At 41.0% G+C, this 14,853-nt stretch overlaps 1 protein-coding gene across 1 annotated transcript; it reads left to right on the top strand.

Moving 5' to 3' along the window:
* Positions 1-12,527: 12,527 nt before the first annotated feature.
* Fbxo48 (F-box protein 48) lies at positions 12,528-13,508 on the top strand. Its single transcript, XM_021663738.1, has 2 exons — positions 12,528-12,830; positions 13,314-13,508. The coding sequence occupies exons 1-2, from the start codon at positions 12,528-12,530 to the stop codon at positions 13,506-13,508; spliced, it is 498 nt and encodes a 165-aa protein (XP_021519413.1).
* The last annotated feature ends 1,345 nt before the right edge of the window (positions 13,509-14,853 follow it).

The raw sequence follows: 14,853 nt of genomic DNA on the forward strand, positions 1-14,853 counted from the left end.
TTCAAGACCTGAAAAAGGAAACAGATTCAATAAAGGAAACACAAACCAGAAAAAAAATCCTGGAGATAGAAAACTTGGGGAAGAGAACAGAAGCTACAGAGATAAGCATCACCAATAGAATACAAGAGATGGAGAAGAGGATCTCAGGTGCAAAAGATATAACTGCAGAAATTGATACATCTGTCAAAGAAAATGTTAAATTAAAAAAAAATCCTAGCACAAAACATCCAAGAAACCAAGGTTATGAAAAGATGAAGCCTAAAGATAGGAATAGAAGAAAAAGAATACTCCTGGTTCCAAAGACCAAAATCATAGAAAAAAAAGTTCCCAACCTAAAGAAAATGACCTTAAACATACAAGATGCTTACAGGATACCAAATAGATTATAGAGCAAAAAAAAATTTAAAAGCTGCAAGAGAAAAGGGTTAAGTAACATATAGAGGCAGACCAATCAGAATCACACCTGATTTCTCAACAGAGACTACGAAAGACAGAAGGGCCTGTACAGATGTCATGCAGACCTTAAAAGAACACAAATGTCAGCTCAGACTACTATATCCAGCAAAACTTTCAGTTATCATAGATGGAGAAAAGAAGATATTCCATTACAAACCCAAATTTAAACACTGTCTATGCACAAACCAAGCCCTTCAGAAGATACCAGAAGAACTCCAACCCAAGAAGGTTAACTATGCCCAAGAAAACACCGGATATAAATACCTTCACTGCAACAAAACCAAGAGAAGACAAACACATGAACACTACCACCACCAACATTAAAATAAAAGGAACTAACAATCATTAGTCATTAATATCAACATCAATGGAATCAACTCTAACACTAACAGAATGGATATGTAAATAGGACCCAACATTCTTCTGCATGCAAGAAACACACCTCAACAACAAAGATAGACTTTAATTAAGAGTAAAGGGCTGGGAAAAGGTTTTCCAAGCAAATGGAACCCTAAATAAAGTAGGTTTGATGAAAAATCTAAGCCTACATGAACCCAAGAAACAGGCCAGAATAGACATCCTAATATCTAATAAAATAGGCTTTTAACCAAAATTAATCAAAAGAGATGGGGAAGGTCACTTCATTCTCATCAAAGAAAAAAAATACACCAAGAGGACATCTCAATTCTGAATATCTATGCCACAAATACAAGGGCAACCACATTTGTAAAAGAAACATTATTAAAGCTTAAAACACACATCAATCCCCACACATTAACAGTGGGAGACTTCAACACCCCTCTTTCACCAATAGACATGGAGACAAAAATTAAATAGAGAAATAATAAAACTAACCAAGGTCATGAGCCAAATGGGCCTAATAGATATCTACAGAACTTTTCACCCAAACACACACTCACACACACACACACAAAATACCTTCTTCTCAACACCTCATGGAACCTTTTCCAAAGTTGGTCACAAAAGCAAGTCTTACCTGATACAAAAAATCGAATTGACCAGTTGTATCCTATCCAAACACCATAGAGTAAAAGTGGATTTCAACAACAACAAAAAAAAGAAAAGAAAAAAACCTACACACTCATGAAAACTGAACAACTCTCCACTAAATAATCACTGGGTGAGGGAAGAGAAAAAGAAAAAAGTTAAACAATTTCTAAAATTCAATGAAATTGAAGATACAACATACCAAAACTTCTGAGACACAATGAAAACAATGCTAACAGGAAAGTTCATAGCACTAAATGTCTTCATAAAGAAACTGGGGATAGGTCATTCATACTAGCAACTTAACAGCTCACCTGAAAAAGAAGAAGAAACAAACACACCCATGAGGAGTAGATGGCAGGAAATAATCAACTCAGGGCTGAAATCAATAAATTAGAAACAAAGAGAACAATGCAAAGAATCAATGAAACCAAGAGCTGGTTCTTTAAAAAAAATCAACAAGATAAGCAACCCCTTAGCCAAACTAAGTAAAAAGCAGAGAGACAGTATGCACATCAACAAAATCAGAAATGAAAGGGGAGATATAACAGCAGACACTGAGGAAATCCAAAGAATTATTAGATATTTCTTCAAAACCCTCTCTTCCACAATATTGAATAATCTAAATGAAATAGACAATTTTCTTGATAGATTCCACTTACCAGTGTTAAATCAAGATCAAGTAAACAAACTAAATAGTCCTATAACCCCTAAGAAAATAGAAGCAGTCATTAAAAGTTTCCCATCCACAAAAACCCCAGCACCAGATGGTTTCAGCATAGAATTCTACCAGACTTTCAAGGAAGAGCTAATACCAATACTCCTCACACTATCCCACAAAATGGAAACAGAAACAGAAGGAACACTACCAAACTTATTCTATAAGGCTACCATCACCCTAAGACACACAAAGACCCAACCAAAAAAAAAAAAAGAGAGAGAGAAAGAGAGAGAATTTCATTCTAATTTCCCTTATGAACACTGATGCAAAAATACTTAATAAAGGGCTGGATATGTGACTCAGCACATTGGTTGTTCTTCCAAAGGTCCTCAATTCAATTCCCATCAACCACATGGTGGCTCATAACCAGCTATAGTGAAATCTGGTGCCCTCTTCTGGCATGCAGGCACACATGCAGGGAACACTATAAATAATAAATAAATCTTTAAAAAATATTGCTTAATAAAATGTTAACAAACCAAAGGCAGGAACTCTTCAAAAACATGATCAAGTAGGCTTCCATCATGATCATCCACCATGATCAAGTAGGCTTCATCCCAGAAATGCAGGGATGGCTCGATATATGAAAACCCACCAATGTAATCCACCATATAAACAAACTGAAAGAAAAAAGAATGATCATCTCATTAGCTGCTGAAAAAGCCTTTGATAAAATCCGGCACCCCTTCATGTTTAAAGCCTTGGAATGATACTGCATACAAGGCACATACCTAAACACAATGAAGGGAATAGCCAACATCAAATTAAACAGAGAGAAACTTAAAGCAATTTTACTAAAATCAAGGTCAGGAAAAGGCTGTCCACCCTCTTTGTATCTATTTAACATAGTACTAGAAGTTGTAACTAGTGCAATATGACAACTAAAGGATGTCGAGGGAAAGGAAGAAGTCAAAGTATCTCTACTCACAGATGATATGATAGTTTATGTAACTGGCCCCCAAAATTCTACCAGGGAACTCTTAAAGCGATAAACACCTTCAGCAAAATGGCAGGATACAGAATTAAATCAAAACTATCAGAAGCCTTCCTGTATACAAACAACAAACGGCCTGAGAAAGAAATTAGGGAAATAACACCATTCAGAGTGCTACAAATAATATAAAATATCTTGGTGTAACTCTAACCAAGCAATTGAAAAACCTGTATTATGGGAACTTCAAGTCTTTAAGGGAAAAAGTTGAAGAAGATATCAGAAGATGGAAACCTCTCTCATGCTCATGGATCAGTATGATAAACAGTGAAAATGACCGTCTTAACAAAAGCATTCTAGAGATTCAAGGCAGTTCCCACCAAAATTCCAATGCAATTCTTTTATTATTATTATTATTATTATTATTATTATTATTATTAATTACACTTTATTCATTTTGTATCCCCCCATAAGCCCCTCCCTCCTCCCCTCCTTATCCCACCCTACCTCCCCTTTCTGCATGCATGCTCCTCCCCATATCCACTGATAGGGGAGGTCCTCCTCTCCTTCCTTCTGATCTTAGTCTATCAGATCACATCAGGAGTGGCTGCATTGTCTTCTTCTGTGGCCTGGTAAGGCTGCTCCCCCCTCAGGGGGAGGTGATCAAAGAGCAAGCCAATATGTCAGAGGCAGTCCCTCTTCCCATCACTATGTAAGCCACTTGGACACTAAATTGCCATGGGCTACATGGCAGGGGTTCTAGGTTATAACCAATGCAATTCTTTACAGACCTTGAAAAAAACAATACTCAATTTCAAACCGAAAAACAAAAAATCCTCTACAATAAAAGAACTTTTTTGATAAGGAGGATTGCTGTCCTGATTTCAGGCTGTAGTACAGAACAATAGTAATAGAACCCGCATGGTATTGGCATAAAAACATGTAGGTCAATCAATGGAATAGAATCAAAGACCCAGAAATAAACCTTCACAGACAGGCAATTTTTGACAAAGAAGTCAAAACCATACAATGGGGAAGAAAATGCATCTTCCAAAGATCATGCTGAACCCCTGCTCAGACATAGCTCATGGTAACTCAGTATCCAAGTGGGTTCCCTAGTAAGGGGGACAGGAATTGTTCCTGACATGAACTCATGAGCTTCCTCTCCCCGCTGAGGGAGGAGCAGCCTTGCTAGGCCACAGATAAGGACATTGCACCCATCCTGAAGATACCTGATAAACTAGGGCCAGATGGAAGGAGAGGAGGATGCCCCCTCTCAGTGGACTCCGAAGGGGGCAGGAAGGAGATGAGGGAGGGAGGGGAGGATTGGGAGGGAAAGAGGGTGAGGGCTACAGCTGGGATACAAGTGAATGTATAAAATTATTTTAAAATAAAAAAAAATATTAAAAAAATTTTAAAAAGATCATGCTGGTCTAACTGGATGTCTGCATGTAGAAGAATGAAAATAGACCCATATTTACCACCCTGCAAAAAATTCAAGTCCAAGTGGATCAAAGATCTCAACATAAAACCAGAAACACTAAATCTAATAAAGAGAAAGTAGGGAACAGCCTTGAAAGCATTGGCACAGAAGACAACTTTTTTAACAGAACAAGAAAATCTCGGACATTAGGATCAACATTAATAAGTGGAACCTCCCCCTAGCAAGAGGATCGGGGCCATCTCCAACATGGACTCTATTGCTTGCTTTTTGATTACTCCCCCTGGAGGGGTTGTCTTGCCAGGCCATAGGGGAGAAAGACATGTTCACTCCTGATGTGACTTCATGAGCTGGGTGGATTGGTGGGGAGCTCCTCTTGTCTGAGGAATAGGGGAAGAGAGGGGGCTACAATTGAGATATAAAGTGAATAAATTAATTTTAAAAAATAATCAGAAAAATGGGACCTCATGAAACTAAAAAAGCTTTGGAAGGCAAAGGACACCATCAAAAGAACAAAACAGAAGCCTACATAATGGGAAAAGATTTTCATCAACCCTGCATCAGACCGAAGGCTAATATCCAAAATAAATAAACCTAATTCAAAAATGGGATACAGAACTAAACAAAGAATTCTCAGTAAATGAATCTTTACTGGCCAAGAAGTACTTCATGCCCTTAGTTCAAGGACATTCAAATCAAAACAACTCTGAGATGCCATTTTACACCTGTCATTAAAAAAAAAAAAAAAAAAAAAAAAAAAACTCAAGTGACAGCACATGCTGGTGATAATGTGGAGCAAGGGGAACACTCCTCCATTATAGGTGGGAGTGCAGACTTGTACAGCCACTTTGGAAATAAATTTGTCTGTTTCTCAGAAAAAAAAAAATTGAAATAACACTACCTGAAGACCTAGCTATATCACTTCTGGAGATATACCCAAAAGATACTCCACCATACCACAAGGCCATTTGCTCAGTTATGTTCATAGCAGCTTTATTCATAACAGCCAGAAACTGGAAACAACCTAGTTGTCCCTCAAAGAATGGATGAAGAAAATATGGTGCACTTACATGTGGAATACTACTCAGTTATTAAAAACAAGGAAATCATGAAATTTGCAGGCAAATGAATGAAACCAAAAAAGATCATCCCGAGTAAGGTAACCCAGACCCAGAAAGACATGCATGGTACATCCTCACTTATAAGTGGATAGCAGTCACAAAGTACAGAATAATCATGCTACAATTCACAAACCCAAAAAAGCTAGGTCACAAGGATGGTCCAGGGGAGGATGCTTAAATCTCACTCAGAAGTGGAAATAAAATAAACATCAGAGATGGTGGATGGAAGGAGGGAACTAGGTGGGAGAGGAGATGGGGAGGAGAATAAGAGGGATCAAGTGCTGGGAGGGCTGAGGGAGAGAGAACTGGGACACTAAACTGAAATGGGGGGTCAGCTCTGGGAGGAGCCAGAAACCTGGGACAAAGGAAACTTCCAGGAATCGATGAGGGTGACCCTCGCTAAGACTCTGAGCAGTAGGGGATATGAAAAGTGAAAAGTTTACCTCCTGTAACCGGGAAAGCCATCCAATGGAGGGATGGGGACACCAACCCACCCCAAAACCTTCCACCCAAATTTTGTCGTGCTGATAAGAGGAGCAGGGCCAACGACGGAGCAGAAATAGAGAGAATGGCCAACCAATGACTGGACCACCTTGAGACCCATCTCATGAGAAAGAGCCAACCCCTGACTCTATTAATGATATTCTGCTATACTTGCATTCAAGAGTCTAGCATAACTGTCCTCTGAGGCTTCAACCAGCTGATGAAAACTTTTGTAGAGACCCACAGCCAAACACTAGCGGGACTTGGGGAATTTTGTGGGAAAAAGGGACTAAGGATTGATGAAGCCAAAATGGTCAAAGATACCACAAGAAAATCTACAGAATCAACTAACCTGAGCTCACAGGGACTCACAGAATCTGCACCACCAACCAAAAAGCATGCATGGAACAGACCTAGGCCCCCTACACATACGTAACAGATGTACATACAGCTTGGTCCTCATATGGGACCTCTAACAGCAAGAGCAGGGGCTGTCTCTGACTCTGTTGCCTGCCTTTGGGTCTCTTTCCCCTAACTGGGCTTCCTGGTCAGGCCTCAACAGGAGAAGAAATACCTAGTTTTACCTCAACTTGATATGCCAAGGAAGGATGATGTTTATGGGAGGCTTCCCCTTCTCTGAGGAGAAAAGGAGAAGGTGTTGGGGAAAGAGGGAGGGAAGAGGGAGGGATTGTGAGGAGAGGAAGGAGGGGAAGATCAGGATGTAAAGTAAATAAATTAGCTAATGAAATAAAAACAATAAAACGTCATAGATGTGATGATATTAACCAGTCCTCCTCCTAACTCCTCTCAGATTCAGGCCTACCTCCCTAGCTCCCCTACTTCATCTTGTCTTTCTCTCTCTCTATCAACTCCAATTGGTGCTGCCATGTACTCCTGGTGTGGGGCTATCCACTGGCGCTTGCCTGGCCTACAGATGACACACACCGTTCAAGAAAGCTGACGCCCTCCCCAGAAGCTGCCCATAACTCCCCAGTTAGGGGTAGAGAACCTCGAGCTACACCCCCCACCCCACCCCACCCTGGTCCAGTAGAATGTTGACTGGCTTGATCCAGTCAGTGAAGGCCTTGCCCAGGCAACCACAGCTGCTGTAAGTTTATATGTTGCAGTCCAGTCCTGTCCAGAAAAGTTACTAAATTTAACAGTTACTAAACTTGGTGCTTTAAAAAAAAAAAAAAAAAAAAAGTAGGTTAATGGTGCCCTCTTCTGGTCAGTGGTGGCACGTGCCGCATAATGTTTAGGTTCAGAAGTGGCAAGTTCAGAAATATCCCAGAGGGGCATGAACTCATAAACGAAAAGCAAATTCTTTAGGTAGAACCCTAGAGGAACACCGCTTACTAGACTGCTTTTCACGGCTTGCTCGGTTTGCATTTTTACGCAACCCAGGACCACGCGCCTATGAAAGGCCCTGCCCACAGTGGGCTGGACCCTCTCTCATAGATCTATAAACATGAAAAATCTGCCACAAGCTTGCCCACAGGCCGATGTGAGTGAGGCAATTCCTCATTTGAGGCTCCTTCCTCCAAGGTGTCAAGTTGACAAAAACTAACTCTCACACACACCAATGGTGTTTTGTACACACACACACACCATTTATGTCAGCTGTGGGATGCATGGTTCAGATCAGCTTAATGTGCTCTTTGTAAGAGTAGCCCCCTTCCCTCACCTCTCACTCCAAGATCGGTTCCTCCCATGAGTCTCTGGTTTATTTTCTTGGACATTAACTGGGAATGTGAAGAAGCTCAGTAGACTAGGTAATCAACTCTTAAATGTTTCTCCCCAGTTAAGTAAAGGTTTCTTGAATCCTTAACAGGGCATATTGAGAGTTTCCCTAACAGATGGTTACATGCCCGGGGTGTTCTCCGTGACTCTCAGTCATTAGGCTTAGGTGAACAAGTGTCTCACAGCATCAGCATCCTTATAATCAGAGACTTAGAGAGTGTTCAAATTTAAAGTAATAAGGCTGTAATAAGCAGAAGTCACAGAGAAATGAATAACTAGATGAAGGACTGACTGGCAAGGGGGTAAGTGATGAATGCTAGCAAACAAATACTCCAGAAACAAAGATGAAATGCTCACCAAACCGAATAACCACATAAGCAGAAAGGTTTGCAGTTCCATCATACATAACCCTGTTTATAAGCCTGGTAGTCCTTGATATTTCCCTATAGTTTTGCAAGGTGCTACCAGACGAGGGACATACTGCATTGAGTCAAGCTTCCTAGGCAGCTCCCTAAAATGTTTACTATTCTCAGAAACTAAGGAACAGTGTTAGGACCAACGAAATGATGATGCGCACAACAGGTTTTATATGAAAGAAGTTTATTACATGGAGACGAAGAGAGAGAGAGAAGGAGAGAGTGAGTCATGATGGGGGAAGGGAGGGGCACACCCTGACAGAGAAAGGGGAGAGTGCAAGAGAGTAAGAGGGCAAGAGAGCAACAAAGTGGCAGGTTGGTCCTTTTAAGGAGTAACTTAACCACACCTATCAGGTGTGGCTACCTGGCAGACACATGATGGCATCCCAGGTTGCTAGGAAACCCAGAAGTAGGCTGCCTAAATACTAACATTCCTCCCTTTTACTATAATTAAAAAATGAGGAGCTTGGGCTGCATTGTAAGGGAAGTTAAAGCATATAATTTTATGTTCATTGGAAGCAGCTCTTGGTTGCCATGCAAGGGAGTAAGAGAGAGAGAAAAAAAATACAACAACGAAATGTCCAGATTACATGGTCAAGAGGAGGAGGGGAAGCCCCTGACCGGGAAAGTTTAGGAAGAGGGTTGCCAGTAGAGACTTGCCAGCCATGCAAGGCAGCAGGTAGAGACTGGGGAATGTTGGGAGAAGCTGGCTACTTGTCCTGGGCCTGACACACACCATTCTAACCTTTTGTTAGTAATAAGTGAATAACTGACATAAAATCTCTTCTGGCTACTTTCTGCTGACACTAGGGGGCGCTGTAGGGAGGTCAAAAGGCTGAAATGCTGGCCAAGTGCAGAACAGGCTGTTTTGATGCTGTCCAGGGTGTGTGAGAACATCTATGGCTGGGAGGGAAAGTTCAGGTCCAGCTTGCTGGAAGTCTGTGAGGTCAGACTGGAACACTTGTGGTATCTGCCTTGGCACTGTCGTGGATTTAAGAAATACCTGGGTCTGGCAGGATACCGAAACATATATACAGGCAGAAGACAAAGTTAAGTAGGTTCTGGAGAAAATTTCATTAGGTGTATATTTAAAACTTTTAGGAAAGCGAACAGAGGTGGAAGATTTGGATCAAAGAGACTTGAACAGGGGAACCTCCGTTTACCTGAGGGAACCTCCATTTACCCAATCACTGGCAGTAATTAAAGCAGCTTTGCTTTGTATCTGTTATCTAAGGAAACCGAGGCCAAGTTTGGTTACAGACGGGTGTAAGCTTAGAGGTCCTTAAAGCAGGCACTAGGTGTAGAAATCTGAAATTCTCCAGAAGACATCCCAGAGGAGAATCTGGAGGAATGGACAAATAGACTATTCCCATTGGGCAGGTAGGAGTCAGTGGCCTGTCAAGGTGTCCCAAGAGCAAGGTTTGACTCAGTAGATTGGTACAATCTGTTCCAACAGCTTGTCAGCATTAGCCAGAGACTAAGGGCACAGTTGCCTAGTGCTAGGATTTTCGTAGATCAGCGAGAAGGGGAAGACAATGCAGCCAGTCCTGAAGAGATCTGATAAACTAGGGTCAGATGGAAGGGGAGGAGGACCTCGCCTATCAGTGGACTTGGAAAGGGGCAGGGAGGAGATGAGGGAGGGATGGTGGGATTGGGAGAGAATGAGGGATGGGGCTACGGCTGGGATACAGAGTGAATAACCTGTGATTAATATTTAAAAAATAAAAATTATTATTTTAAAAAAATCAAACATTTAAATATCCTCCTGTCCACGAAAAATAAACAAACACTACGTGAACTATTTTTTCAGTTACTTTTGCCAAGTACACATCGCAGGGAGGGGGTGCCAGGGCAGGTTAGCAAGTGCCTTCAAGGGAAGCAGAGCCAAGGCGCGAATGAATGCAGCCCTCACTTGGCGCCAAAACACCCTAGAAGTCCCGCTCTTTTTGCTGTCACTCAGGGACGCTGGGCCTTGTAGTCACTGGCCGCCTTTCTTTCCTTTCTTTATTGTGATGGAACCCAGGGAAAAAAATACGAATCCCAGAAGGCACGGCGCGTGAAAGTGGGCGGGACTAGAGGGCGGACACCATGCTTTCCTCAAAGGATTCAAATCCGCCGGACTGAAACCGCGGGAGGAGCCGGCGCCGCGCCTTAGGTAGGAGAGTCCTCCCCTTCCTGGGATGGGGACCTGCGTGCTCGGCGGCGGCCGGTTCTCTCCTCGGCGCCCGCCCCAACAGCACGTAGGCTGAACCCAGCCCGACCGGTGAGGGCTCCCCGAGAATTAGTCTTGCGGGGGTGGGAGGAAGGCGGGGAGTGGCTCTTGCTACGCTCCCCCACTGCTAAGACAGTTGACAAAACTAGTGGCGGGAGGGGTCGGAGATGGCCCAGAGGTTAGCCCTGCCCACTCTTCCTGAACACCCAGATTAGGTTCACAGTGCCCACAGAAGGACCTTCCCACTGACTGTTACTCCAGTCCGGGGATCCGTCGCCCCATTTCAGCTCCCGGGGCATTGTTGTGCTCAGACTTACATGCAGGCACAGCAGCCATACACATAAAAGTAAATCTTTGAAAGGTGGTGGAAGGGCTCGAAGCTCACTCAGTAGTTCCACAAGGTTGGTTCAAAAAGAAGAGGCATAAATGAGATGGTTTGTCAAGCTTTCAGTACAGGTAATTTAAATTACTAATGATTTTTTTTTCCTGGAGTATGACCAAGGCACCACAGAATGTCCAGCTGAAAATTTCACTGCCTTCTGGGGAATTCCTTTGACAGAAGGAAGCATTGTATTACTGGTGAGAACCTGGGAGGAACAGCAAACATTTAAATGCAGTGTAACCTCCTAATAGACTTTTTTTCTTTTTTTTTTTTTCAAAAATGCTCCCCAGCTTTAGTTTGTATCAGTGGTGGAAAGGGAGAAGGTTCATTGCAAATACATGATCTTGTGGTTTTTGTCTTATTTTGTCCACCAAATTGCTCTCTATTTTTTTCTATTTTAAAGGAAGCCCTCGGTTCAATAGTGACATTTCAATTCTAACCACAACCAATTGGGATCATAAACAGCCTAATCAAAAACAGTCACCATGGGGTTAATAACTATAAAAACTTGAAAGGGGAATTGTTGGTAGCTGAGTGAAGAGAGATTCAGATGTACATGAAATTCATGTTATACCCTGAATCCCCGATATACAGGGAAGTGTAAACATTACAAACTAATTGTAGGTAAACACAAATTGTCTTTATATTGCCAAGTATCTCAAGGGCGTTGATGTTTGCAGCCATGCTTGCATCTTACTCCAGGGTCTTTTAGACTGTTGGCTGAAATCAGGCTTTAAGTCTATAGCTATATGCCATTCCTAGCTGAATTATGAATTATTTAGATTGTAGTTCTTGGTCACTGATTGATTCAGGGACAGTCATCCTTAGCTCCTAACTAGGGATAGATTCATTTTTCTAAAACATCAGTCTTAAAATTTAATTGAATATATATCTAACTATAACCAGAATTTCATCCTGGTCCATTTTAGGTACATTTATATCAAGACTATGTACCTGTCTAGTACACCCCAGTAATCAATAGCTCTTATAGAAATTACTGAAATTCCAGTTTATGAGTACATCAGATTGATGGTGAAGAACTCAAAAGTGAAGCATCAGTTCATACAGTGACTTTCAGTAAATATTAAAGTAGCAATTATTATTAAACTCAGTAAATGCATGGTGTAGAGAATCATCCTCTCTTTAAACATAATTTTCTTTGGGAGCAGCAAGAAACAAAACATGCAGAAACAACATATTTGCTTTAAAAAAAAAACATTCAAAAAGAAGGGAATGTCCGTGGGATTAGGAGGAGAGGAGGGAGGGGTATATGGGGGGATACAAAGTGAATAAAGTGTGATTAATAAAAATTAAAATAAAGAATGGAGAAAAAAAATAAAGGAATGTGCTTATGGTCTCCATGTACAATTCAGATGTGTGGCCATCTGTTTTATTCACTCTTCCTGTCAGTCCTCACAAAACATATGAGAGACACAATGTGAACTCTGTCTTATAGACTGAGAGGCTGAAGTCAAAAATTAAATAAAGTTCTTTAAGTCATACCTCAAAGCTCTATGGCTCAGAATAGGATTCACAGTTTGGTCTGAAAAGGTTGAGTGTATTTAAACTCTGCCCTGTAGGTGGCATACGAAGACAATTGACTAAAATATCACACTATGAAGAAAACTTCCAAGAAGAAGAGTTTGGAAGTTCCTGGTACAGAATTGAATTCTGCAGATGCCGGAAGGGGAAAAAGAGAGAGTCAAAGTAACTTTGTTGAACTGCTGCCCCCGGAAGTCACTTTTAAAATTTTCAGCCAGCTAGACGTTCAGAGTTTGAGCAGAGCTTCTAGGACATGCCTGAGTTGGAATCGCACAATCAGAAGTAGTGACTCCTTGTGGAAACCTCACTGCTTGACTTTAAGAGCTGTGTGCCAAAGAGAAATAGACAATGACATAGAAAGTGGTTATACCTGGAGGGTAAGTTTAACCTTCGCAACTTGTGTTTTTGGCAGGGTTGTTGTAGCGCAGTTAAGACAATTCTATAATTTCTACTTAGGGTAACAGGCAGAGTATGCTGACTTTAGGGAAGGAATAAAAGTTGAATTATTATCCTTTTTCCACTTGGCGTAGTATCTACACTATCTTCCCCCAAGCCTTGTACATCTCTCATCTCTCAGATCTTGAAGTAAGGAACTTTCCTTGTTAAGCAGAAGGGAGGTGAGAAAGACAGTTTCCTTTCGTTCCACCTTATGAAAACCTCCAGTACACACAATGGGGCTGCTCTCTGTATATATACCAATCCACACATGCATGCATGAGTTTATTAATGTGATTAATATGTGTATTTTCACATCAGGAATTAATCTCAGTCCTGTGACTGAGTTTCTCTACTCTCAGACATACGCGCTAGCCAACCACGCTGCCTGAGCCTCTTTGAACCATGATGTCTGTCCCTTTCAGGAAATACTCCTAAGAAATTACCAGAAGAGCCGAGTGAAACATGAGTGGCTGAGTGGCAGGTATAGCAACATACGTTCTCCCATCAGCCTGCCGGAAAGAGCTATGTGCCCAATGGATGCAGACACGTGGGGGGAGATTCTAGACGCAGAACTGGAAAGAGAAGCTGAAAAATCGCAATTGTTCAATGGCACATGATTAAAATGACTCAGGCTGCACGGGACTTTTTAGAATATGATAATGTCTTTCTTGGCCTTTTAAATATTTAACATTTAAAAGAAAACAAAGCTGATCAGGAAGCTTTGTTTGTATTTTGCACTTTAGTTAAAAAAACTTTTTTCTGGTCTTATACTGTGGGTAAAATCATGAAATGTCATTTTATAAGAAATGTATTGCTTCATGTATTTATATTAGAATATTACATTACTTGAAGTGATAGATTTTACAGTTATTTAAACCTTCAAGAATTTGGGGGGGGGTTGAAGAAACTTATTTAAAGATTTATTATAAATAAGCATAAGCATATATTCATGGGATTAATAACCAAATGAATATTGCAACATGTTTAAATTAATAATAAATTTACGTGTTAATAACTTTACAGTTTCCACTTGAGTGGAACAAATTGAATGTCAAATAATGAAGCTACTTTAAAGTGTGTTAAACCTATAGTTTATTTAAACTTGTTCTTAATTTGAGCCTAAAGCTCTTCATTATTTTTCTACAAACCTGAGATTAGTCTCAACGGCTGAGAATGTGTGGAAAGTTTCAGGACATTTAATGGTTAGACCCACCAAAGGCTGTATTTACTTTAGTCAGACTCTTTTGCCAACCTTCCAAAGCGGCACCTAGCACACTCTTAGATGCTTCTCCTTTCTTAAAAGGAAAACTTACTCTCCAAGCTCCGTTTGACCTTGTTAAAATGTATCTTTTCAGGGTAGGATCTTTTTTTTTCAACTTTGTTTCTCTTTTTTATATAAAAGGAGATTATGTAGCAGCATTCCCTTTACCAGGTTATTCCACCTGAATCTGTAAATCACAGTAAAAACTTGTCAAGAAATAGGGTCGTTTGTATGGGGCTTTCTATAGTTGCATTCTTTCATTTTCTGTTGCTGTGACAAAACATGACCAAAGTTAGATCTGGAAGGAAGAGTTTATTTAGCTTGTAGTTCTTGAGCAATAAGGGTCCATCAGTTCAAGGAAAGCACAGCAGCAAGTAGTAGACGTGGAGGTTAGAACAGGGGCTGAGAATCACATCTTCAGCCAAAAGCATGAAGCAGAGAGAGCAAACTGGGTGTAGGGGAGGCCTTAACCTCTCAAAGTCTTACCCCGGTGACACATGCTTTCTCCAGCAAGCACATCTCCTAAAGCTGCCCAAACATCCCTAGCCACCAGGGACGAACAAGTATTTAAATACAGGAGCCTGTGTAGAACATTTCTTATCAAACTCCCAGAGTTTAAAAAAAAAAATCTAAGAAACCAATATTTAATAACTACACAGACATCAGAACAATGCCCCACCATATACAAATTCATTTTGTTG

Source organism: Meriones unguiculatus, chromosome 12, assembly GCF_030254825.1.
Source record: "Meriones unguiculatus strain TT.TT164.6M chromosome 12, Bangor_MerUng_6.1, whole genome shotgun sequence".
Taxonomy (NCBI): domain Eukaryota; kingdom Metazoa; phylum Chordata; class Mammalia; order Rodentia; family Muridae; genus Meriones; species Meriones unguiculatus.

What these genes read in the sequence shown, in the direction of transcription:
- Fbxo48 (XM_021663738.1), top strand. Translation starts at nt 12,528, where the DNA reads ATGAAGAAAACTTCCAAGAAGAAGAGTTTGGAAGTTCCTGGTACAGAA. An exon ending in AAAGTGGTTATACCTGGAGG is followed by an intron (nt 12,831 to 13,313) that starts GTAAGTTTAACC and finishes TGTCCCTTTCAG; the next exon opens with GAAATACTCCTAAGAAATTA.